General features: G+C 38.9%; 8 protein-coding genes across 8 annotated transcripts; 3 read left to right on the forward strand and 5 right to left on the reverse strand.

The window, feature by feature from the left end:
* Window positions 1-1773: 1773 nt before the first annotated feature.
* On the forward strand, window positions 1774-2079 carry HO173_005138 (uncharacterized protein; the record flags this gene model as incomplete). The annotated part of the gene is made up of 1 exon (XM_037307056.1): window positions 1774-2079. One exon carries the CDS (start codon window positions 1774-1776, stop codon window positions 2077-2079), a length of 306 nt encoding a protein of 101 aa, XP_037166180.1.
* Window positions 2080-9982: 7903 nt separating this feature from the next.
* On the forward strand, window positions 9983-10658 carry HO173_005139 (uncharacterized protein; the record flags this gene model as incomplete). The annotated part of the gene is made up of 2 exons (XM_037307057.1): window positions 9983-9994; window positions 10158-10658. The coding sequence occupies 2 exons, from the start codon at window positions 9983-9985 to the stop codon at window positions 10656-10658; spliced, it is 513 nt and encodes a 170-aa protein (XP_037166181.1).
* Window positions 10659-13084: 2426 nt separating this feature from the next.
* HO173_005140 (uncharacterized protein) lies at window positions 13085-14179 on the reverse strand (the record flags this gene model as incomplete). The annotated part of the gene is made up of 4 exons (XM_037307058.1): window positions 13085-13294; window positions 13357-13829; window positions 13908-14055; window positions 14105-14179. 4 exons carry the CDS (start codon window positions 14177-14179, stop codon window positions 13085-13087), a joined length of 906 nt encoding a protein of 301 aa, XP_037166182.1.
* Window positions 14180-14801: 622 nt separating this feature from the next.
* Window positions 14802-15740, reverse strand: HO173_005141 (uncharacterized protein; the record flags this gene model as incomplete). The annotated part of the gene is made up of 4 exons (XM_037307059.1): window positions 14802-15095; window positions 15194-15273; window positions 15359-15457; window positions 15512-15740. 4 exons carry the CDS (start codon window positions 15738-15740, stop codon window positions 14802-14804), a joined length of 702 nt encoding a protein of 233 aa, XP_037166183.1.
* Window positions 15741-16320: 580 nt separating this feature from the next.
* HO173_005142 (uncharacterized protein) lies at window positions 16321-16850 on the forward strand (the record flags this gene model as incomplete). Its single annotated transcript, XM_037307060.1, has 3 exons — window positions 16321-16327; window positions 16392-16607; window positions 16666-16850. 3 exons carry the CDS (start codon window positions 16321-16323, stop codon window positions 16848-16850), a joined length of 408 nt encoding a protein of 135 aa, XP_037166184.1.
* Window positions 16851-17546: 696 nt separating this feature from the next.
* On the reverse strand, window positions 17547-18488 carry HO173_005143 (uncharacterized protein; the record flags this gene model as incomplete). The annotated part of the gene is made up of 4 exons (XM_037307061.1): window positions 17547-17618; window positions 17681-17780; window positions 17852-18389; window positions 18440-18488. The coding sequence occupies 4 exons, from the start codon at window positions 18486-18488 to the stop codon at window positions 17547-17549; spliced, it is 759 nt and encodes a 252-aa protein (XP_037166185.1).
* A 467-nt stretch (window positions 18489-18955) lies between these two features.
* Window positions 18956-20533, reverse strand: HO173_005144 (uncharacterized protein; the record flags this gene model as incomplete). The annotated part of the gene is made up of 1 exon (XM_037307062.1): window positions 18956-20533. The coding sequence occupies one exon, from the start codon at window positions 20531-20533 to the stop codon at window positions 18956-18958; it is 1578 nt and encodes a 525-aa protein (XP_037166186.1).
* Window positions 20534-21253: 720 nt separating this feature from the next.
* HO173_005145 (uncharacterized protein) lies at window positions 21254-22579 on the reverse strand (the record flags this gene model as incomplete). The annotated part of the gene is made up of 6 exons (XM_037307063.1): window positions 21254-21588; window positions 21635-21717; window positions 21776-22149; window positions 22204-22295; window positions 22351-22387; window positions 22436-22579. 6 exons carry the CDS (start codon window positions 22577-22579, stop codon window positions 21254-21256), a joined length of 1065 nt encoding a protein of 354 aa, XP_037166187.1.
* Window positions 22580-23760: the final 1181 nt, after the last annotated feature.

Consider the following 23760-nt stretch of genomic DNA (forward strand, 5'->3'; position numbering starts at 1 on the left):
TTACTAAAAGCGTATTAATCTTTAAACTTTACGCTTTATCTCTAAGATTCGATATTATAATTATTATAGAGTTTACTTTAAATTAAATCTTCTTTAATACTTTTTAGATAAAAATATCTCTCTCTATATATATAGATTTAATTTTTATATATAAATATCTTATTAAGCTAAAGACGATTTAGAAGAAGAGATTAATAATAGATATCTTATACTTAAAATAATCTTATAAGTAATAAGAGTTTATTAAGTTTCTCTAAATTAAAGAAGATAAGAATTTAATTAATATAATAATAAAGAATAAGAGATAGAATATATTATAAAGATTAATAAATGTAAATTAATTAGATCTAGATTTAAAAGAATAGATTAAAAAATAAAATATTAATTAATAAAAGATTATCTTTCTTTTATTACTATTAGAAATATATTTAATATAATTAAATCTACGCTTACTATGATAAGAAGAGTAATTATAACTATAAAGAGTATTATAGAAAAGAATTTAAAGAAGTAATATTTTAATAGTATATGAATAGTCTTACTTTTTCTATTTCTTACTAATATTAAAACGACTTAATACTCGTTATTACTAGTACTTATTTAGCCTAATATATTAATATATAAAAACTCTTTCTATATATAGTATTCTTCTTTCTTAGATATTATTAGAAATATTATAACTAGTAATAGATCTCATAGTAGTAATTATATACCGAGGTATTTATTAATAGATATTTATACGATCTCTCTTAAAACTAATATTCTAGATATTAATATACGGATAACGGGCATCTAAATACAGCTATCGCCGTCATCGATGAGAATTATATATTCACCCCTCTATTAATAACCAAGTAAAGTTATTATTCTAAGTTTCTAGTCTTTATAGATAAGAGATATTATATATTTATCTTAACCCTTGATTTACGTATCTAGTAACTCGAGTGATATAGAGTTATAGAGGGTATACTACGAAATCTAGTACTTTATTCCTGCACTTTAATCTTCGACCAACGTTTTGACAACATTGCTTCTAATACAATCTCCCTAATGTTTTAACATCTCTTACAGCAGCATTTTACCATAACCAGGAACGTATCAAACCATGAAGACTCGGAGAACTTCTGAAAAGTCCCAGCCAGTGATTTGGAGTTTTGGGATGCCTACGTCTCAACACGCCCAAACTACAGCCAACCTTTTTACGAAATCATGTACAAGTATCATGCAGCACACTCGTCCTCTTACGTCGTTGTCCACGACGTCGGCTGCGGCGCCGGCCAAATCGCTACCGAGCTGGCTTCTCACTTTTCTTACGTCGTCGCGTCGGATAACAATAACAGCCACCTCACCGTGGCTTAAGGGCGCCTGTAACCCGACTTCGACGCATCGCGGATCTGGTTCACCCATTCAAAGGCGAAGACCTTTCCTCCCATCACCCCCGGGGCTCCGCCGATATGATCGCTACCGCTGAAGCTATCATCCTGATGAACGCAGACCGGGGTCTGCGGAGCTTCGCCGATTTGCTTAAGCCAGGCGACACTCTCGCGACTTGATTCTACGGTCGCCCAACGTTTTCGGAGCCTGCGTATTTCGCCAAGGGCCAGCCGATTCTCGACGCTATCTATGGTACGTAATTAGGCCAAGGTGATTCATGGCAGTGGGCCGACGCGCGTTTGGGGGTTTAAGCGCTGCGCCGATAGTATAAAGAGCTGGCTCGACTACGTACGCTTTCTAGCCGACACTTGGACAGACGTGTAGCGTTTCAAGTGGAACATGCATGGGACACTACCGTTCTTTGGGAAAGAGGCGTGCGGTTTTGACATTGAGCCTGTATTAAACATTTCTGAGGGGGAAAAAGTTACCATAAGCGAGGATCCGGAATTTTGGATGAATGGATGGGATGTGACGGCGGTGAAGAGATACTTTAGCGTGCTGTTTCCGGGGTTCAAGGAGGCGAATGGCGAAGGGGACGCAAAGATTGATGGGCTTTTCAAGGAATTGACAGAGATTATGGGCGGGGAAGATGCTGTCAGGCGGTTCACCTGGCCGTGCGTCCTTTTGATGGCGACGCGCCGATGATCGAGGTGTCAGCCTGATAACGGATAATACTTTTGAGAACGTTGTTGATTTTCTGTCTGCTGTATGAACCAGGAAAGTTTCGTTAGAGCTGAGCTTAGCTCAACTCGAGAGGAGATGGAACCGTCTTCAAGCTTATACCTGCTCGTGTGTTGCGTTCTGAGGCCTACATTGGGCAGATTACTTTTAGTTCACCAGTTGTCGACAGAAGTCCGAACACCAAGATTTACCCGGCATATGTGACCTTCTTGCAACCAACTTCACGCCGTCTAAATATGATTAATTAAATTCAAAATCAGAAATGTTAGAGGGGAGACTCTACGCTATTTGATGATATTGATTTAAAATATTTTACGTAAATTTCGTGATGATAATCAGATATGAAGAGAGGACTTTTTTGATGTTCTTGACTCCACCGAAATTAAGCGAGCCTCGGTATTCAGACTTCTATCGAGACGTGGTGGTTATTGCAGTATCAATGGTGAAGAAAATATCATCTTAGGCAGACGCGATATCTAGACCGTATGCCAAGGTTCTCTATGATGTAGCGGTTTTATTAATAAGTACTTAGTACTGTAGTTACTTATATAATAAGACTTATTACTAGATATAGTATTCTTAATAGTATCTAAGAAAGAAGAATATCTATATATAGAGAATACCTTTATATACTTATAATTAGATCGAATAAGTATTAGTAATAGCGAGTATTAAGTCGTTTTAATACTAGTAAAAAATAGAAAATAAGACTATTTATATACTATATTTCTTCTTTATAATCTCTATAATTATAATTACTCTCTCTACTATAATAAGCGTAGATTTAATTATATTAGACGTATTTCTAATAGTATTACGCTAAGACGACTTTCTATTAATTAGTATTAATATCTTATTTTTTTATCTAATCTTCTAAATCTAATTCTAGATAATTTATATTTACTAGATATTATAGTATATTATATTTCTTATTCTTTATTATTAAATCGACTAGATTCTTATCTTCTCTAATTTATAGAATTTCGATAATCTCTTATTATTTATATAACTATTTTAGATATAGAATATCTATTATTAATCTCTTCTCTTATATTATTTTTAGCTTAATAAGATATTTATATAAAGATTTCGAGTTTATATATATAGAAAGAAGTATCTTTCTTTAGAGAGTATTAGAGAAGATTTAATCTAGAGTAGATTTTATAATAGCTATAATATCGAATTTTAGAGATAATATATAAAGTTCGAAGACTAATACGCTTCTAGTAACTCGACGATATTTAATTAATTATTAATAAATAATATTAGCCTTATTCTAAGCGTTAGCTAGAGCTATTATATATTCGATTTAAAAAGAGAGATCTTTATTATTAATAAATAACGAATTTATAAAAGTTATAATTCTTAGAGACGTTATATCTAACTTAATAAATATAAAATCTCTTTCTTTTATTTATTATAAAAGAAAGTAATTTAGATACTAAGTATTCTTATATATAAACTCTATAATCTAGATAATATATAATAAGATAAATATCGCTTATAGCTATAATATAGTAATAATATATACTTCTTATACTCGCTAGACGATATATTATTCTTTTATAAATAATTTTATAAATAATTAAATCTTCTTTACTTCTCTAAGTTAATTAATTCTTATATTATTCTCGAGAGTAATAATAAATCTATTAAATTCGAGAGATTATTTTAAAATAAGTCTCTTATATAACTTAGTTAATAATTCGACGATATATAATTCTTATAATTTTAGATTTATAAACTCGGTAATATCGGCGATAAGAGAGTTATCGATTTATAAGTTAATAATTATTATTATATTATTATTAAACGAGTAAAGATCTATAAATTAAATTTATAATTTTTTTTTTAATTAGAGCTATCGAGTAAATAGATAAGCGTATTAGAAAATAATATAATTATATTATAATTTAATATGTAATATAAAAGATATTAATTATTCTATATATCTATAGAATAGATATATGTAATATTAAGTCTACGCTAGATAGCTCTAGTTCTAAGTCGAGGTAAGGCCTTAACGTATCGTAATAGAGCGATCTTTAATGAGCGATATTTGAATTCCTTGCGCTTTAATAATTATAATACCAAATTTTAAAATTCTTTCATTTTTAAGAAGCGTAAATTACGGGCTATAATTTAAAAAAAAAAAATTTAATAGAGAATAGTAAAGTTATTGAAGGGTTAAAAGTAGAAGAAAAGATTTTTAATAGTTGCGAACGCTAATTTATTTACCCGCGATATCTAATCAAAAAGCGTAGACCTAATGAATTTATAATTGACTGTATATATAAATTTAAGATTTTCTAGTTTAGCTCTATCTTATTCTTTTATATATATTAATAAAAGATAAATATCGAATATAGATAAGGTTATTCTTAGCTTCTTTATATAATATTTATAATATATTTAAAATTAGTAGATATCGAACTTAGTAACTTTATAGAGAGGGAGAATAATATAAAGTATTATTTTTAAGAATAGTCTTATTTTAGCTAAGACTAAAATAAAGATATCTCTAATTAACTTAAATTAAGATTATATATATATTTAAGTAATATCGCGTAGATATAGAGATAGCTATAGAACAGCTAACGCTAGAGTAATAATAAGTTATTAATTAACTCGTTAAATAATAGAAGTTTAAGTAAGAATTCTATACTTCTTCGAGTTATTAAATATTTATATTACTAGTTATAACTTCTTAAAGACTTTCTTAATACTCTTATTTTTAATTTAATTTATAAAATAACTATTAAATATCTATACTTTTATAGAAATATCTTCGATCTTTATAATCTTAAATATATTCTTTTTAAGTAGTTTATTTAATTCTTTTTATTAAGATATCTAAAAGTTCGATAAAGATAATTATAATATAAATTTAGATATATAGATTATAATATTAATAGAGTTTCGAAAATAAGTGAGAATATATTAATATCGAGAAGGGTTATAACGTAGTAGAGTATTCTAAAAAGAGTTTTAATAATCTTAATTATCGTTATTTTTATATTAAGTATTATCTAACTATAGAGATTCTTATTTAAGAAACTTAAGAGGCTTAATTAAGATATCTATTTTTTTTAAATATAACTTAATAATAGTAACTTGAAAGTTTATAAGATTATTAGATAATTTAATAATATATATCTCTTAAGAAGTAGCTAGTAGTTTATATAGTTTAGTTTACTTCTTTTAATATATTCTTTATATTAGTATTAAGAAATTAATTAGAGTATTATATATTTTTATAATTTAAGAGTTATTTCGTTAATATAGAGTATTATTAATTTATCTCTTAGCGTGAAATTTTATAATTTTAGTTATTACTATATTAATAGCTTTTACTCTCTTAATAATAAATAGAGTTAATATATTATCGTTTATAATATAAGAAAAGATTTTAAAAACTAGTAATATAAGAATAATATCGTTATATTTAATTATAATATTAATAGTCTTAATAGTTATTTATAAATAAATCTTCTTCTTAATATCTTAATTTTTTAATTTTATAGTAATTATCGAATAGACTTATCTTAATAAAATATAATATCGTTTTATTAGATTAATAGAATTAGCGATCTTAACTAATATATATTTTATTTAAATACTTAGAGTTCTAGCGTTTTATTTAAATTCGATATTATTAAAGTTAATTTTAGCGTTATAAATAATAATATCTAAAGATTTAATATATATATTTATTTAGTATAATCTAAGTATATTTTATATATAGAAGATAGTTATATTCGTTAGCTATCAAGTAATTTAAAATAAAATTTTCTTATTAATAATTTATAAAATTAAGCTATTATTAATATAGAGAATATCGATAATAATTATATAATTAAAATAGATATTATTCTTATTCTTAAGTAAGAATTTAAAATAATCTAAAAGATTAAGAGTGCTTTTAATAGAGTATATAGAACTCGATAATTTATTTAAATATATAATAATATTTAAAATCGTTATAGCTAGCTTTTTTCTAGAATTTAAATAAGTCTATTAATTAAGAAATAATTAAATCGATAATATAATTAATATAACTCGATATCGATTAGATAGTTAACTAATATAGAATCTTATATTAAAAATAGATATTTATAAAAGCGAATAATTAAGATTATAGAACTATTTCTTAAAATAATTTAATTCTTAAGATTATTTAGATAGATCTCTTAGTTTATTTATATCTTAAATATATAGTAAAAATAAGATATTAGTCTATATTATATAAAAGTCGACTCGATTAATAAACGAATTTACTATAAGTTTTTTAATTAATATTATTATTCTAATTTTAAATTAAATAATAATACTATTAATAATAATATTTAATTATATATTAAATTCTCTTATATAAACTTTTACTTAATTATATTTAATAATAAATATATATATAACTTCGATATCTAATATAATATTATAAAATTATTTTAAAGATATATTAATTAATATTAAGAAAGCTATTAAATTTAATAATATTATAATATATAAAATAATTAAAAAGCTTTAAATAATATATTTAGACTTAATTTAATATAATTATAAAAGTAATTATAATAAAGTTTTTGATCTTCTTTAAGTTATTATTTTAAATATCGAGAGTTAAAATCTTAAGATTCTCGATCTTATTCTTTTAATCTTTAAACTCTTAAATATAAAAGTTATATCGCTTATTAATAAAGTCGATAAACCGCTTAGCGAACTTATTTCGAGACTTCTAATATTTCTTATTAATATACTTAATTAATTAATAGTCTATCTTTTTATAGATAAAGTATCGCTTTTTTTAAAAGCTATTTATTTATGAGAATAATCTACTATAATTATTTTAATTTAAAGATTAATTAATATAATACTTTTAATTAGTAAAATATATTATAGATTTAAATAACTCGAATCTTTTAGTCTTTATAGTCTCTTCGTAATTCTTAATTATAGTATAGATATTATTAATTAATCTCGTAATTATAATTATCTATTATAGAATTATAATACTATATATAGAGATATTACTATAAGAAGATAATTATCTTATTTCGAAGTATTATATCTAATTAAAATTTATAATCTAATTCTCTTTAAATTTAATAAAGTTATTAAATTATCTTATTAAAGATAATTTCTTTATTCTTTTTAAGACTAGCTTAAAGTAAGTCTTTTAGATTAATATTATTTTACTTATAAAGTATAAGATAATAATATTCTTCTCTCTCGAAATAGTTCTAAAATTAATTAAAGAGTTATTAAATAATAAGGTTAATTTCTTAATAGCTAGAGTAATAATATTTTAGTATTATAGATTTTAATATAATTAGAAATACTATTTAAAGAATCTACTAAGGGAATCTCGACTCTTATATAAAGATTTATAAAAATTATAAATTTATAGCTAAGACTCTTAATAAGATTTTTATTATACTTCTTCTTATTAATATATAATTTAATTAAAATAATAAGTTTCTTATTATAATTATAATTTTATTTAATATCGAAGTTTTAAATAACTTAATAAGGTGAGAGTAATAGATATAAGACTCGATAATTTAGATCGTAAGTTTAGATGTTAGAAGAGAGAATCTAGAATAGAATTCTTCGATCGATAAGATGATTATAAGGGAGAGAGAAATAGTATTCTTCGATTAATAAGACTATTATTTCTATATTAGTTAAATTAATTATTACTAAGAATAGTAATAAGATAATTTTAATAGAGGACAATCTTCGTCGTCTAATAGCTATAAGATCTCTTTTTAATTACATCCGCTAATTCTTTAGCTATTAAGAGTTCTCTTTCTTTTTTAATATAGACTTTATTAATTTATAGATAATCTCGTAGATTAATAATAATATTCTTACTAAGAATCTTAAAGTTCTCTCTAATATATTAAATAAAGTCGTTAATAAAGACGTTAGAGAGTATTCTAAATTTATATATTATATATTATTATATCCTTTAACGAATAAATTTCTTAAGCTTCTCTTAGATATCTAATAATTTAGCTTCTTATAGTTTCTCTAATTTACGCTTAATTATAATATCTAATAATATCTCTAAAGAATTAGATTTCTTATTCTTAAAGTTTATTTTAGATATATATTATATATTAATATAATATAAAAGCTTAGTAATATTTAATATTTTCTAAGTATTTTCTCTATTAAATAGAAGTTATAGAAATTATAGAAGTAGAAATTATAGTTTTATTCGATCGAATCGTTATAATAAGCGAAATCGATTAAGTAATATAGAATCGTATAAAATATCGCGATAATATTAAGATAAACTTTCTTTAGAGTATAATCTAGCTAATTTATATACTATTATTAAAGTATATTAATTAATATTAATAAATATTTAATACTATAGTTACTTACTATAATAAGACTTATTATTAATATATATATATTCTTAATAATATCTAAGAAAGAAGAATATCTATATATTTCGGGGCTTAATACCTTTATTAAGCTAAAAGAAGTATCTAAAATCCTATTTATACGCTATAAGAAGATATTTCTAGACTTCCCTTTATAGGGCCGCTTTTTGAAAGTAAGGTTAAGGCTATACTAGTGCGGGTATAAAACTTTCAATGTAGACCTCTATAGTAATAACTTTTTTATTTTCTATTGAAATTTTGAATTTTTTTTTTAAAAATTTTGAAGCGCTATTTGCGCTTTCCGAATTTTTAAGAATTCTAAAAATTTGTCTTATAATCATCAAAGCGCAAGGAATTCAAATATCGCTCATTAAAGTTCGCACATTAAAGATCGCTTATCTATTTACTCGATAGCCTTAATTAAAAAAATAATTATGAATTTAATTTATAGACCTTTATAGAGGTCTATATCGAAAATTCTATATATACGCTAGTATAGCCTTAATTCTACTTTTAGAAAGCGGCTCTATAGAGGAGAAGTTTAGAAATATCTTCTTATAGCGTATAAATGGAACTTTAGATACTTCTTTTAGCTTGATAGAGATATTAAGCCCCGAAACCTGACTAGAACTAGATGCGATTTCGAAGAACTCTAGTATTATTTAGATAGTTCTTTAGATAAGACGTTATTCGAAGTCTAAGCGTAAGAGTCTTAACGGATATAGAACTTTTAATATAGACCTCTATACTCGTATAATTTAAAAGAATAATTTAAAACGAAAAAGATAATAATTTAATAGACTAATCATATAGAATAATACTTAGCCTTATCGATCGTTTACGAATTAAATATTATTTTATAATATAAAATAGTAATTTATATATATAGTTATCTAATTAGATTTTCGTATTATAAGATTTAAGAGATCTTATCTCTAAGATAGTTTAAAGCTCTTTTTATCTTATTCTATTATATAGCGTAATAATTAACTATCGAATAAAATAACTTATATAATTAATATTATAGAAAAAGAGTATACGATTTTAATTATATTAAAGTTATTAAGTTTCGATAGAAATTTATTTAATTATTAAGATAATAAGAACTACGTTAATATTAAATTAATTATTATATAAGATACTATTATATAGTCGAAGCGTTTATCTAATTAATATATATAATAGAATAAGATAGAGCTGAGCTTGAAAACCTTGAATTTGTATGTGCAGCCAATCATCAATTCGGGTCCTGTACGCTTTTTGGTTAGACCGGCTGAGTCAGCCCGGTAGCCCTCCCGCGCCTCCCTCATCAAAAATTTGTATGTAGAAGTTTTACACTTTGAAGTACTCAGCTTGCGATACATACAGTTACTTCATAATTCCTCAAATTGTAGAGCTCGCTTTACGCTTTCTAACGCTGTAAAAATTATGAAGTTTGGCCTACTATTGGTGGATTAAATGAACATTCAAATATGATAGTCATGGTAGTCACACCAGACGCGTCCGGGATCGGATAATAATTGTTTGTGTAACCATTCTTCTTCCACCATTCTATCAATTCTACCAATTCTACCAATTCCATCAATATAAACACATTTACCCTCGGTACCCTCGCACTTAGTTAAACAAGAGGAGGATCTACAATAGGCGAATGCGGAGAACACTGCGGAGAACATTGCGGAGACAGTCATCAGCAGCAGTGACACAACAGACTTACTCTCCACGATCTCACATCAATCCACTCAGCCAGTGCAAGAGAAGTCAATACAGCAGGCGAATGCGGAGAACACTGCGGAGAAACCAAGCGGCAACAAGGCCCCCAGCACCAAGAACACGGCTCAGCTCTCCAAGATCCCACGTCATATGCTCTTCACGGTTCCACATCAAATCATCACTCAGCAAGCGGAGAACACCACTGCAACTTGGCCTATCATCCCCACTGCATTGAGGAGCAAGAGGAGGAACTACAACAGGCAAATGCGGAGAACACTACGGAGAAACCAAGCGGCAACAAGGCCACCATCGTCAAGAACACGGCTCAGCTCTCCAAGATCCCACGTCATATACTCTCCACGGTTCCACATCAAATCATCACTCAGCAAGCGGAGAACACCACTGCAACTTGGCCTGTCATCCCCACTGCATTAATTGGAAAGCTTGCTTTCTCAATGCTCAAGACTTGAAAATGAGAATGGGTGCTACGCTAAGAGGCTAGTGACCAATCAGATCATCAAATTCCATCATTTCTAGTCTAAAACACACCTTATTTCTTCATTTTCGATCTAAACACGGGTACACACGGGTACGTCCAAAAGAGGAAGCACCATAAGGCTGAACCTCGAACATCAACTTTATCAATTTATTCTATTTAATTCCTTTAACGTTACGTAATAAATGATAATAAAGTAAATTTATAGAATTATAGAGTTAATTATACGCTTTCAAATAATGCAGAGAAGACGAAATTTGATAAAGTATTCGTAAGAATATACTAAAAACTAAGATTTATCGAACTCGCGAGAAGAGCCCCTTCGGCAGGAGCCCTCGGAGAGCCCTCGGAGAGCCCCCGGAGGGTTAGGGGGTTTCAGGGGGTCTCCCCCTGAGTATGTCAAATAAATTACAACGTCTCTCTCGATTCTCAGTGAACTATAACGTCTCTCTCTAACGTCTCTCTCGATTCTCAGGGTTAGATCCCTTAAAATCCCTTAAACCCTTCGGAGCTCTTTAAGGGCTCTCCGAGAGCTTCTGTCGAGGGGCTGTCAAAGCAAGCTTGAAATCAATCAAATATCACTAAAATAATTAAATTTCGAGCTTGCTTTGACAGCCCCTCGACAGAAGCTCTCGGAGAGTTAAAACCTCTAAAGAGCTCCGAAGGGTCCGAGGGGTTTTAGGAGATCTTCCTGAGAATCAAAAATAGTTAAAAACCAGTACTTGGATTAAAGCTTTTTCACTACTGGGAAGGACACGCCCCAGCACATATTATGATATATCACTGCAATAACATCACAAGAGGAGGCTCTACTGCGACGCTCACAGTCAATTAGGCCTTCTGCAGGAGGAACCTCGGACGATGCATATTTAGACGAATTAAAGCTATTTCATTATTCGAAAGATTTCACTGCGGCGGGGGAAATTATGGAAAAAAACACCAAAAAAAAAAACATCCTCTTTTTTTTCCTCTATTTTTTAAAAAATCCTTAAAAAAAAAAAAAGGCCTCTTTTTTTTTTATTAAAAAAAAAAAAAAAAAAAAAAAAAAAAAAACAAAAAAAAACCAAAAAAAAAGCCCCCCCCCCCCCCCCCCAAAAAAAAAAAAAAAAAAAAAAAAAAAAAAAAAAAAAAAAAAGAGTTCGATTTGACTTAGGGCTAGGGCTAAAATTCGATTTAACTTAGAAAAATCCAACTCCATGAATTTAATTCATGGGCCTTTACTTGTTCTTATTTAAAATTATATTTTATATATAAAGAAGTTTTATAATACTATAATATCGTATAATTTAAGACGTTAGTTTACGATCTTACTAAGCTCGCTATCGTTAATTAGAGAGTAGAGACGTATAAGAGAATATCTTTAAAAGAAAGATAATATTTAATTTTAGGGCGTAGAATATCGTAAATAATCTATATCTACTTCGACTACTTATTATTTTACTTATCTTACTATTAAGATTTTACTTAATTAATTATCGATAGATTTAAATATTACGAAGAGAATTACGAAGAGAATATTTATAATTTTATTCTAGAGTTTTAGTATAATTAAGTATTATTACTTAGTAAACTATTAAAATCTCTATCTTATAGTTTAATTATAATCTACGTCTAAAAATCGATATTTTAAACGATATCTTATATGTAAAGAGATCTTATAATAATATAGTCTTTTATATATTAATTAATTCGATAGGTTTCTAAGTTAAGAGGGGATTTTCCGAGGTATAACCTCTTAAAATTCTCTAAAACCTACCCATTAGATAATTACGTGTAATACCTTTTGAGGTAATTCACTTTCTTACCTTATTGAGTAAAGTCGTAGGGCTGTAAGGCTGTTCCCGCTTTGTATTATTTTATTGAATCACGTTGCTAAACCTGTCTACTGGCAAGACTTACAGTAGGTTTTCTTGGCTGAGCTGGACTTCACTGAGGGTGGCTGGGTATTCTACCGAGAGCGCGAATGATGAGCTGGACCCAACGGTTTAAAAAGCGCATGTGAGCGATCTGAATGATTGAGTTGCTTTATATATGCGCCGTCATTCGATTGGACCAGTGTTTTGTAGGCCAAAAACGCAATCCTTTCTTTATGCACCAATCGATTGAGTGACCCTGAGGCATCCCATGACAGGGCCAATCCAAATGTCTTAACCTCCATGTCGGCGGTGTGCCTAATCATAGTCTAGGTACAACGACATTGACATTTCACAACTCGGGTCTAAAGCGTACTTGGCGCAGTCACCTGCAGACATCAAGGAAACTTTCGATCCCACGGTAATCTCCGAAAAGTGCCTACACACTCACCGGTAGTACGACGGACTGCGTCAAGGCATGTCAGGCAACCTGAATAAACATCTGCCTAATATTATGCGAATCCTGGTCCAAGAGTCTTTATCCATACGTGGGTCCCAATGTGAGATAGACCTTCTCTTGCCGCCTTAACGACGTGTTTGCGGTAGAGCTTGTCCCAGCAGAACTTTTGCATCGGTGCGAAAGGTGGGACGTTGATGAGACTCCTTTCTTCCGGTGATCGTTGCAAGTTTGTGGTCTTTGATGCAAAACCTCTTTCATGCGCCTGTGTGTCCAGTCATGTCAGAAGCAGACAAGAGAGAAAGTGCTAGCCCCCTACTGGGCGACGTAGAATCCACGCCGAAGTGTAGTTCCGGACCGCTGCCTCAGTCGCCATCCGCGCAATCTTGGAGACACAATGTCTGCTCGCACAACACGTTTCTCGCTTTCGCCTATGCGGTGCTCTGCTTCTTGTACCTTGGCCTCTTTTATGGCTGGATGCCGTCGAGCCACCACGCAAATACTGCCTGCGCAAATAGTCACGACCTCTTTCCATGTAAGCGTTGAATCATATCCAGCTTCAAGCTCAGGCGCCGAGCAAGCTAATTGTAGAGCGACCCAGCGATTGCGGATAGTGACGCCGTGCACTATGAGCGCAGGCCCTTCCCTGTTCGGATTCACGGCAACGCATTTGCAGGGGAGCCGCGTCCTGAGCTCGACGCTGCTTGGCATGAGCTGTTCGAAGGTATATATCACCCAAAACCCGTCGCTGTTTGCTCCCCATTTGGTCAGGAATACGGCTTGCTTGGAATAAACTAATACTGTATTCAGATATCAGGATCCGCGTGTCAGCTGCAGATCTTATGTATTTCAACTTGAGCTCGATACCATTAGCAAACGGGTCCGGGTTTGCAGCAGAGTTAGGCGTGCATCATGAACTTCACTGCTTGGTCCGTCACTCTCCACCGCCCCGTTTCCAGAGGTGGACTCGACATTGATCCAAGCGAACAGAAAAAAATCCGCCATTGGATCTACAGAGACTATTACCTTGCCGACGAGCCCGAGTCAGAGCTGGTGGAGTGGAGGGCCCACATACGTGCGTACCGAGATCCGACGCTCTGTCTTGCTCCGTGACTCCATAGACGGAGGAAGGAAGATTGAGCTGCCGCATCAGAAGCACACGTCTGACCTACAACCCTAGATCACTGCCTGGAGATGCTCCGCGAGTCCATCATGTGCCGCGGCGACACCTCACTCACCACGTTCCAACACCTACCGACCACGCCGCCGCGGCTGACGGCCGTCGCTCTCGGGCATCACCAGTGCGTAGACTGGGACCGCTTGATGCAGTGGGTGCGGGCGCGCGCGGTGCCCATATTCGAGCCCGGGGTCCTGGCGGAGTGAGGAAGTGGTCGGACTGCTCGTTCAAGGACTCGAGGTGGTCATGTCTTTCGATTTCTTTATCCTGGCAGGGTTCGCGTTTCGGGGATCGGAGTTGCGGGGACCGTTCACGCGTCTGGAGTCCGAGTTCCGGGGTCGAGTCCCTGAACCCCTAGGTGGGGGTTAGGGCATTAGTCCCCAAAGAAGGGCCTTCAAACTCCCCGTTCACAACTTATTATAAGTCTATAACGAATGAAGTTACAAGAAACATTCGAACTGGTACCTTTTTTATCTATCAAAGTATCCAGAAACTAAGAGGCAGGATTTGTGCGGTATATCTCGTTTTTGGAAACCTATCGCATTGCAAAGACAACCCAGCGTGCCAAAACATGGGACCATTTGGTATAAAACTCTCAAGCATCAGCTTCAGAACGCAACCCCTCATCCCAACTCCCCCACTCTTCCGCCCACTCCTTCACCGCTCCAAAATCCCTACACGTGCGCCGAAAACTCCACCCCGTCACACCCCCCAACTCCATATCCACAGGCTCGAGGTTCGTGTCCGCGGCGCACATGAGGGACTGACGCAGGTAATCGAAACAGTGCCGCAGGTGGTGCGGATCCGGGCGCTTGTTGTGATCGTGCACGTGCTGCATCTCCGCAATGGTCCCGTCCAACGCCGCGTAATACCCGACGCGTAGCATGTTCTGACGCCCCGGAGGATTCAGCCGAGCGGGCAGGCAGGGCATCCGAGACGGGGCGGAGAGGGGACGTTCTTCGAAAATTCGGGGGGGGTTAAACGTACCACGCAATGGAGCTCGTGGAAGACGGCGAGGCCGGAGAGGGCGGGCGCGATCGTGGGGTGTTTGACGAAACCGACGTCGCCTGCTCCACGGTGATCAGCGATCCTTTTCGTACCGAGAGCGTTTCAGGGGCGAGAGATGTCTGCGGGGGGGGCACGGGCGCGTACTGGGGAACATGGAGTCCCAGGCGGCGTTGCTCTCGGCCGAGGGTGCCTGCGAGAAGGTCCGGTTGTAGACCATGGGATAGTCCGTATGGCCGGATGGAACTACGAGGACTGGTCAATCGACGGTCGGACGGACAAGCTGGTCTGGAGACGTACCGAGCGGTCCGGAGTATTGGGGCTGGCGAGCGAGGTAGCCCACGGCAAGTCCAATGGTTATGGAAAGCGCGCTCGAAAGGAGGAGGAGGAGGCGCACTTGGAAGGTGGACCAGGGAGTGGCGGGTTGAGATTCTGGCCAAAGACCGTTGGGTTCCTCTTTGCTGCCGTCGTCTGAGGTCTTGAGGAGAGCATACCGGCTTGTTCGAAAATGGTGCGAAAATGGTGCCATGGTCTTTGAGCGAGGACTGTTTAATGGTTCGTTTGAACAGCCCGAAGAAGGACGTGTACTGTTCTCAATACTCGATATTAAGGATTGATCCCTAGCCAGCGAGCCTTAGAACGCATATGGCCAAAGAAGACCCGGGAGGTTGTAAAAGCGGCGGCGGGTTGACTTTTGCTATCGACAGCTGTCAACCGACAAACTTCGAGGAGGGTTTCTGCAGCCTGGCTGACTACAGGAACCAGGAGGCCACGTCATTGGAGGGGTTAAGAGGACCCCGCCAGCGTACATGAGCTTACCATGCATACTAATCGAGCTAGCTATTGGCCTCGACGATGTCACTCACCACGGAACCATACACGAAACACGTTTCGAGCATGCTTTGGTCGACAAGCCACTCGCACTGGTTTCCGTTTACAGACCCGAGGGCCGTATGTATACTTTTCTCTTGGCGTGGGGTGGGGCCCTTCGCTAGTGATGGCATCCTAACAATGGTGGTGCGCAGCTGATCAACAGGACCATCGCCCTGGAGCCAGCACTTCGCTGAATCCTACACTAGCGGTTACTGCAGTAGGCCGGAGGGGAAGCAATGAGCGGTGGGGCTCCCTTCCACATGTCAGGTCTGGTTAGAAGTCGTGGGCCTCTAATGAACTCACTCAGGCTCAGACTTGCCTTGCATCAATAAGACATCCGACCGTCGTCTGAACATAAAGCTTTACGGTCACAATAATTCTCATCTTCCAGATCCAATTCCTACACCTACTCCCGATTCCGGACTCAACCATAAGACGACTTATTTCGCCATGAGATTCAACACGCTTGTTTGCGGCCTCCTTCTGGCTGCCGTCTCTGCCACTGCTCTTCCCGTGGAGAAAGGTGAGACACTTATGGTATATTCCGAGGATGATGGGGACTAATTAATCATTTCTCTTAGCAAAATCAATCCGTACAATGACTGAGATCGATGGAGATGATGCGGTAGTATACACATGGTCCCGCCCAGAGGAAAAGGCAAAGCGATCAGAGAAGGTGACGGATGGGGATGACCAAGTCGTGTACACATGGTCTCGCCCGGAGGAGAAAGGCAAAGCGATCAGAGAAGGTGACGGATGGGGATGATCAAGTTGTTTACACGTGGTCGCGTCCCGAGTGAAATGCATCATGGTTGCAGGCGGAGGTAGGGGAGGATGATCAAAGAATTTGTTCATGGTTTGGAGTGTTGGGGAGTCTTGAAGCCATGACCTAGCTCTGTCGTGTTGGAGAGGGTTTGACAAGACCTTAACGTCCTGTCCAACTGCAGCATAGAGAAGAACTTCTCCAGTGTAGCACGCTCATCGTCTCTGCCGTTTTCTATCAAGCCTCTAGAGACAAGACCCACTGAAGAAAGTTATTCTGGGTGCAAGATTCAATTGATGTTGAGGCCTAGCTGTAGCCAGTTGTGGAAGGTCTTGGCTTTGCGCCATAGCTCGACTAAGGCTTGTGCGAGGGGTACAAAAACAGTGGGGCAATTTTCATTCAAAGAACACCAATTTTTTCGCCACGAGAGAAAGATAAAGGGGGTTTTCTTTGGGACTGGACGTTAGCTGCGTTCCATTGTGGTGGACTGTTTTTTACTATCTGTAATCAGACGTGAAGCCCCGGTCATGATAGTTTCCAACGCAACATCTTAGATTATACGCTTAGGATTGGAAGAAGTTGCAATGATTACAGAAGCTCGTGGAAGTTATTTCCGCACCGGACCTCGACTTTGGAGTGCGTAGACCAAGATTCGGCTCGAGCTCAGGCAGAGAACTCGTGCTTATATTTAGTAGAAACTTACCAGGCCCAGTCCTCGCCTTCAATAGATGGGAAATGGCCAGAAGTCTTATCTCTAGTGGCACCGTCAATCTGCAATTCACATCCATTAGCGATGCGGCTCCCAAGGCTGAGATATCAGACGAGATCCTGACCGTAGCGACCAGGAATTCAACACTCTTCTTCACTGGTACGGGCGCCTCTCCCATGCCGAAAGCACGAGCCGCTTCGTTGCCTGAGGCGGTCTGTACGAACCTAAAGCCAGGCAACGTTAGATCTCTCCCCCCCCCATCATCTTTACAAACACGGAATGTCAGGGATCTCACCCGGGATCAACAGCGAAAGCAATCAGTCCCTCATTCTCGAAATGCATCTTCCTCACGAGATAGTGAGCCGCGGTCTTGGAGACGCCATACGCACTCATCGGCACAGGTCGCTTCTCCATGCCACCGATGCTCCCAATAGGCGACCCCAACACGACAAACTTCGGCTGCGATGCTTTTTGGAGCAGCGGTAAAACGGCTTGGAAAAGCAGTAGCGACCCGATGGCGTTGATGGAGAGGTGCTCCTGCACCTGCGCCGGGTCGACATCGGCCAATGTGGCAAAGACTAGATTCTGCACCGCGGCGTTGGCGATGACCGTGTCGAGTTTCGAGATTTTGTGCTCGGACTGCAGGAAAGCGACCGCGGTTTTGGCGTCGGTGGCGGAGGTGTTGTCGATCTTGACAATGATGAGGGTGCTGCTAGGGTCTCTGTGGACGCCGGAGAGAGCTTTTGACGAAGGGGTTGAAGGGTCGCGGACTCCTGCGATGACGGTGGTATTGGGTCGTGAGAGATAGGTGGTGATTAGACTTAGACCGATGCCTGAGACTCGAATTAAGCATGGCTGGGATACGACAGGAAGGATCTCTTGCCTCGATTGGCGCCCGTCACCAGGTAGGTGTGGCTGTTGGGTGAGGCCATTGGGGCTGATTGAACTTTGGTCAACAAGAGAATAGGCTCGAAATCAACTTGGCTATGATGAACTCTATGTAAGATGGTTTGGTGTGGAGTTGGGGTCAGGTGTTGTTGTGACTGGTAGACAGAAGGCGCCGCGGTTGGGTGGGGTAAGAATGATGGAGGTCAAGTGGTTGATGCCTACAGAGGTACTCTAAAAGGTAGACTGATCAGGCTGAACCAGTCCTCCGTTCCCCATTTCTATTTTCTGATACTAAATGCTGACATACATATCTGAAGCACTGCAATGGCAACAGTCCAAGTCTATTGTACTACTTTCTGTAAGCCCAAATTCGCTGCAACCTGAAATGTGCGACATGCGACATGCAAGGCAATGCAATGCGAGGCAATGCAATGCACATGTGAGTCTCAACCAACCGAGTCCCCCCTTTGTTTGCCTCCCACCTTCACTCGAAAATTACGTCTCTACACTCTCATCCCTTCAAGATTATCTCTGCTGCCTGTTCCGCTACTGCATATAACGTCGCCTGTGGATGCCCGCCAATTGCTACTGGAAACACGCTCGCGTCCGCAACCCGCAATCCCTCAACTCCATAGACTTTTAGATCAGGTCCCACGACCTTTCCCATCGCCGCTGTACCCGAGGCATGAGCATGCGACACGCCAGCAGCCCTGATACGTTCGTCGATTTCCTTATCCCCGGACTGCAAATTTAATTCTGGCATCCCTGGTGGCGTCACTTCGCACGCGATGAACTCTTTGCCCCCTGCTGTGTCCAGCATTGCCTTCATGACTCGTCGGGCGCCGTATATGAGCGCCGCGTGATCAGTAGACGTGGCGTAATAGTTTGGGTTGATGACAGGCGGGTCGATAGCGGAGGTGGAGGCGAGAGAGATCGTCCCGCGTGAAGTAGGTAGGAGGAGCATCACGGAGCTTGCGACGTGAGTGCCATCCATCGGTAGGCTTAATCCAACATGATCAGCGCCAGCAGGAGCGTAGATGATCTGGGTCTCGAGATGGCAGCGTGTGGGGTGCAAGAGGGCCGCAGCGTCGACATCGGAGACGGAGTCAGCGCGTAAAGCAGTCGAGAGGAGGTCTGTGGGTACGGCTTCTTTCACTGCCCAGTCGCAGGGCATGCCTTTGTAGTAGGCAGGAGAGGTCCAATGTGGAGTACCCATTGCGAGGCCTCTTGAGGGATCAAGTAATTTCCAGAACTGAAAAAGGGCGAAGTGGTCGAACATATTTCGGCCGACTTGTGATGCGTCTGTCAGGAGAGGAATGTTGTGTTTCAACAGCTCGTCTGCGGGCCCAATGCCGGATAGCATTAGCAGCTGTGGTGTTCGGTGTGCACCAGCCGATAGAATGACTTCCTTGCGTGCAGATATCCGACTACCATCCGCAAGCTCAACTCCCGATATTACGTGCTTGCCTTCGCTATTGGTGGAAAATAGAACGCGATGGACCATTGTATCTGTGAGGACCTGCACCCCTTTGAGCCCGTACGCCTGATGAGACGGCTGCCGAAGCCCACTGCGCCAACTTTCTTCGATTTCTGAGATACCGGCCAAGCGGCCGCTGTTGGCGTCAGGGTTATGCTTTACTCCCAACTCCGTCCATGCAGCATGTACTGGCTTACGGAGAAGGTACTGTCGCTCTGGATCGCTGCCGGATACCGAGACGTAATGTATAGGCCCTTCGAAGCCATGCTGTTGCGGATCTGAGTTGGCATCAAAGTGATGCTCTGACTTCTTGAAATAAGGAAGCAAGCCTTTGTAGCTCCAGCGAGGGTCTTTCACAACGTTAGCCCATTCGTCATAATCACTAGCATCACCGCGAGTCCAGGCGCCGTAGTTCAGGGTGCTACCTCCTCCGAGGGTCTTGCCGGCAGCGTTGTAGTGAGCACGGTTCTTGGTATGTGACTGAGGGATCAGTTTGATAGGCCCAGTCAAGTTCGGAGTGAGAGAGCGCGAAGCAACCCATGGGAGCCGTGGTGCGAGGATCGCCAGTGGCATCAACACCAGCTTCGATGAGGAGTATGTTGAGCGATGCATCGCCCTGTTTGAGACGAGATGCAAGCGCGCATCCAGTCAGGCCGCCTCCGACGACGATGTAATCGGCCTCTGTTGGCGCCATATTTTGCATGAGCTTTTTATGTAGTACCAGGAAGGAGTGTGGTGAGAGGGCGGAGTGAAAAGGGGGGATGGTAAATATACAAACAGTCGAAGCTAAGGCAGCTCTTTCGCACATTCCCCCACCATCACTCGGATCGGAACTCGGAGCTTTTCACTGCCGAATGTACCTTACTTCACTACCAAGGTTGCATAGCCGTATGCAGCTCGCAGACATCTAGTGGCCACCCTGGAGCTATCGCCAGTCACGTTGTTTTGTGCCAGTCACGCAGATACATCATGAAACATCTATTATACAGGTGGCTACAAGAGAGACACAGCGTGCGGATTCGTACAAAGACTTAACGCCGTTACACCCGCGCTATGAGCAAGTAGCCACCAAACGCTTTGTCAAAAACTCGATCTTGGATCAGATTGCAGCTTCAGAGACCCCGTCATGGACCGCTGTCCGACTGAATCCTGAAGGGATGTGTTTCGTACCAAACCCCGTTCTGCATCTTGCCCTGCAACGTTGCACACTCCGTGCTTTCGCGTCCGCAAGCCATGATTTGAAGGCGGCAGCATGGCGCGGGTCCCATTGAAAGGTACCTGTATAACGTGTCGAATGGAGAAAACATCTTTCAAAAGGCCATCATCAATATATTAGACATGCTCAATGTTCTGATGAACCATTATGACTCCCACTTCTGGCAATTCCAGATTTTCGGCATCAGGTCCCTTGATGTGGGTATGCACAGCAGGCTCCAAAGCTTTGAGCACTGGAATCTCGTAGTCGTCACTTCTCGAAGCCGAGCGTCCGTAAGGATGTCTACCGTAGCGGAAGGAACCAAAGGACTTGTATGCCGACACTCCACTTTCTTGCGAATTGGGTTTGGTCCTGTATCGCAGAAAGATAGGGCGAAGAGTTGGTAGACACGCACTGATGACGCCAAGAGCAAGTTCAATTACGCTCCAGATGAAGACCGGAGATGTGTAATCTGAAAGACTTAGTGAGCGCTGAGTTTGAAGGACAAAGAGGCTTACACGTTTCATCGTTGAAATGGACAGCCAGAATATTGCCGACTTGGACGTACACCACCAAGCGCGCAACGCTCGAAGCAGTGGCTCTGATGACGATCAGTAAGGCCATCCTCAGCGCACGACGAATGACTATAATGTACTTACAATGCACCCAAAAGAAGCATACATATGACACCTATCTTCTGCTTTTGGGGAAGTTGTAATTTCAGGACCATCGGTATGGGCAAGGCGAGAATCAGGCAATCCAACAGGATGTCCGTTGAGCTGCCAACATACCACAGCGGAATCGCGTTCACACATTTCTTACCGTAAAACGGCTCGATCAAGGGTGTTATTGGATAACATTGAAACAAACTTGCAAAAAAAAAGGAGATGGTCCATGCGGTGACAACCACCAAGAGAATTTTCGCTCGTATACGAAATGCTCGAACATCGAAGATGCGCATATAGAGGACGAGAATCGAAGCTTTGGCGAGACCATAGCCGGAGTACGTGAGCATCTGTAACGCAAATTTGCACTGGTGATGGATCATGTTACTACACGGGCCTGAGCAGGGCAGTGTCCTCCTTACCGTCTCGTAGCGCAAAAAGCGAGGGTCGTTCAGGATTGGCATGCCATTTGGCGCGTCCGTCTGATGCTGGCCGAGCTGTCCATCAATCGCAGCTATTCACCACGTGTTAGGAAACAGAGTCGACGTTTAGGCATAGAGTGTACATACCTATGAGTTGAACTACACAAGACCCTATCGTAGTCGCCTAGGTAGTCTTAGAAACTTGATCGCAAACGTAGAGTCAAAGCCTTACCAGAGCCAATAAGATCAGGTAATCATCCCATCCAAAGCCTCGACGGCTCATGGTCTTTGCCCATATCCGCAGACCCACAACAGACGTAGGCAATACCATAAATATGACGGCGATGGCGATGGTCTGCCCACGGGAGTAGCCCATGTCGAGTCGCAAATACCCCTCGTCGCTCTCTTCTTCACGGCTTCTCTTTGTACGCCTTTGGGAGGAGGATTAAGATTAGGGCTGACAAAGATGATTTGTGTGTGCAGGGGTGAGAGAAGACCTCTGGATTATTTGTAGTTTAAGGTAGCGAATTATGTAGAAACAGGGACTGTTCACGTATCAAATGGAGGTAGATTCAACAATGAAGGAATTATAACATCAAGGTAACTGAAAGAGAGTCTCAACCACTGCCGTGATACTCTGGGTGAGGCAAAGCCATTGACGCAGGACTATACCTTAATCTGAAATGACCGTGGAAGGATTTAGGAAGGTAGGTACTGTAGGTAGAGACAACGTGCCGAGAATGATCCTCGGCATCTACCCATCTACCCCACACACACCTCCACACCTCCAAACCACTTTATCCGCTCCGGAATGCGCAAAAACAGATGGACAAGATAGATTGGTCAGAATGCTGCTTTCACGTCCGGGAAGCACCGGAACTGCCGGCACATGGGCAGTGGGTGGCAGTGTTCCAGGTAGGTAACCTCTCAGAAGGCGAGCCTCGTGGGTCCCCACACCGCCCATATACTTCTGCAGCTACACGGCCCCAACTTCCAATTTGCGAAGTGAAGCAGAGCCGACTGGTGTAGAGGTGGAGGGTGTGCGGATGGTTTGGCCAAGCCTTGCGGCTGAATTGCTTTTGCTCCACCAATGGAAAAATGATATGCATATGAAAAAGTGGGGAGGGGAGCGGATTCGCAAATCCTTGCCTGATAACGCACACGCTACCTGCATATGAAGTTATGGCTACTGGCGCAGGGAAGTCTCCGAGTGGTCCTGTTGTCAGCAGTATTCTAATTCAATTCCAACGAGATACGCACGGTATGCCCGATCATACTCTGCGGGGTTGGAAGGGACGAACCGAATTGAATTGATTGCGTAGGACTTGTTTTGGCCGTTCTGACGCAAAGCGACGCTGCTCTCTTCTCTGATTCGCCATCGAGCTATAAAACGTACAGTAGGTAGTAATGGGACACCCGCTGACAGGACCTTGCAGCGCAAATGGTGCTAGGTACATACTACTTTAGTCCCGGCATTTTCCATTTCTTCGCTTGCAGTTGCCATGTGGCATCCCGCTCTGACAGCCTTCGGGGTCCTACACTTCGCATCCTTTATTA

Source organism: Letharia columbiana (genome assembly GCF_014066305.1).
Source record: "Letharia columbiana isolate WasteWater2 chromosome Unknown Sc0000013_s0, whole genome shotgun sequence".
NCBI lineage: Eukaryota > Fungi > Ascomycota > Lecanoromycetes > Lecanorales > Parmeliaceae > Letharia > Letharia columbiana.